This window comes from Mandrillus leucophaeus, unplaced genomic scaffold, assembly GCF_000951045.1.
Source record: "Mandrillus leucophaeus isolate KB7577 unplaced genomic scaffold, Mleu.le_1.0 Scaffold3, whole genome shotgun sequence".
Lineage (NCBI taxonomy): Eukaryota > Metazoa > Chordata > Mammalia > Primates > Cercopithecidae > Mandrillus > Mandrillus leucophaeus.
The window spans coordinates 3,034,357-3,035,347 of record NW_012103142.1 but is presented as its reverse complement, the minus strand read 5'-3'; the positions used below and the strand labels follow the sequence as shown (position 1 = coordinate 3,035,347).

Sequence of the window (991 nt, the reverse complement as noted above, 5' to 3'; positions counted from 1 at the left end):
TGCAGTCGCATGATCTCGGCTCACTGCAATTTCCGCTTCCTGGGTTCAAGTGATTCTTCTGCCTCAGTCTCCCGAGTAGCTGGGACTACAGGCACGCACCACCACACCCGGATAATTTTTGTACTTTTAGTAGAGACAGGGTTTCACCATATTGGCCAGGCTGGTCTCAAACTCCTAACCTCATGATCCACTTGTCTTGGCCTCCCAAAGTGTTGGGATTATAGGCATGAGCCACCGTGCCTGGCTTACCCATCAATCCATTCTTATTGGAGACAACCACTCAGATTAAACTTCTTCCTAATTTATGGGACTTTCCTTTTCCAGCGTTTGTCATTTAGAGTCTGTTGTGGCCCTTTGGCAAATGACTTTGTGATTTGCCATATGATCAAGAACGACTTCGTTTCCTCTTGGTAGTGAAAGAAGCAGAGTTTGTTTCTTTTGACACTTTAACTTAGTGCTCAGGGTTAGTGTCTACTCAGTGTTAAGTACTGAGGTCGATATTGATTTGCTTTGAAGTGAACTTCAAAAATGGAGTGCAGTGGCACGATCTCGGCTCAGACAAAGCCTTCTTATACTGATTTTCTCTCTCTCTGCAGATATGCAATGCCTTTCGAAATGCCAACATTTTGATACTCATTGCAGGGTGTCACTGTGAGTATCCTTCACCCTATGAGAGGGCTGTTTTGCACCCTGGGCCCTCTGCTCCCCACATATCTGACATTGTGTGTGTTCTGGGTTTGGTTTGTAGCTTCCATAGTCAGGGCATTTGAGAGGAATGATTTTTTTGATGCTGGCATCACCAAGACCCAGCTGTTCCTCAGCGTTCACGACGCCGTGCTGTTCGCCTTGTCAAGGAAGGTTATAGACTCCTCCGAATTAAGCATCGATGAATCTGAGACAGTGATACGGGAAACCTACTCAGAAACAGAGAAGGTTGGACAAACAGACAAAGCATGGGGTTGGGGGAAGGGATTGAGGTCGGCAGGGGGGA

At 46.6% G+C, this 991-nt stretch overlaps 1 protein-coding gene across 3 annotated transcripts in view; it reads left to right on the top strand.

The window, feature by feature from the left end:
• SLC26A8 (solute carrier family 26 (anion exchanger), member 8) overlaps positions 1 to 991 on the top strand; it is a 108,839-nt gene that overhangs the window by 93,399 nt on the left and 14,449 nt on the right. For all 3 annotated transcript variants that reach the window (XM_011986578.1, XM_011986579.1, XM_011986580.1), the window contains 2 exons: positions 597 to 651; positions 749 to 933. In XM_011986578.1, the coding sequence (XP_011841968.1) occupies positions 597 to 651; positions 749 to 933 (240 nt within the window). The remainder of the gene's footprint in view (positions 1 to 596; positions 652 to 748; positions 934 to 991) is intronic.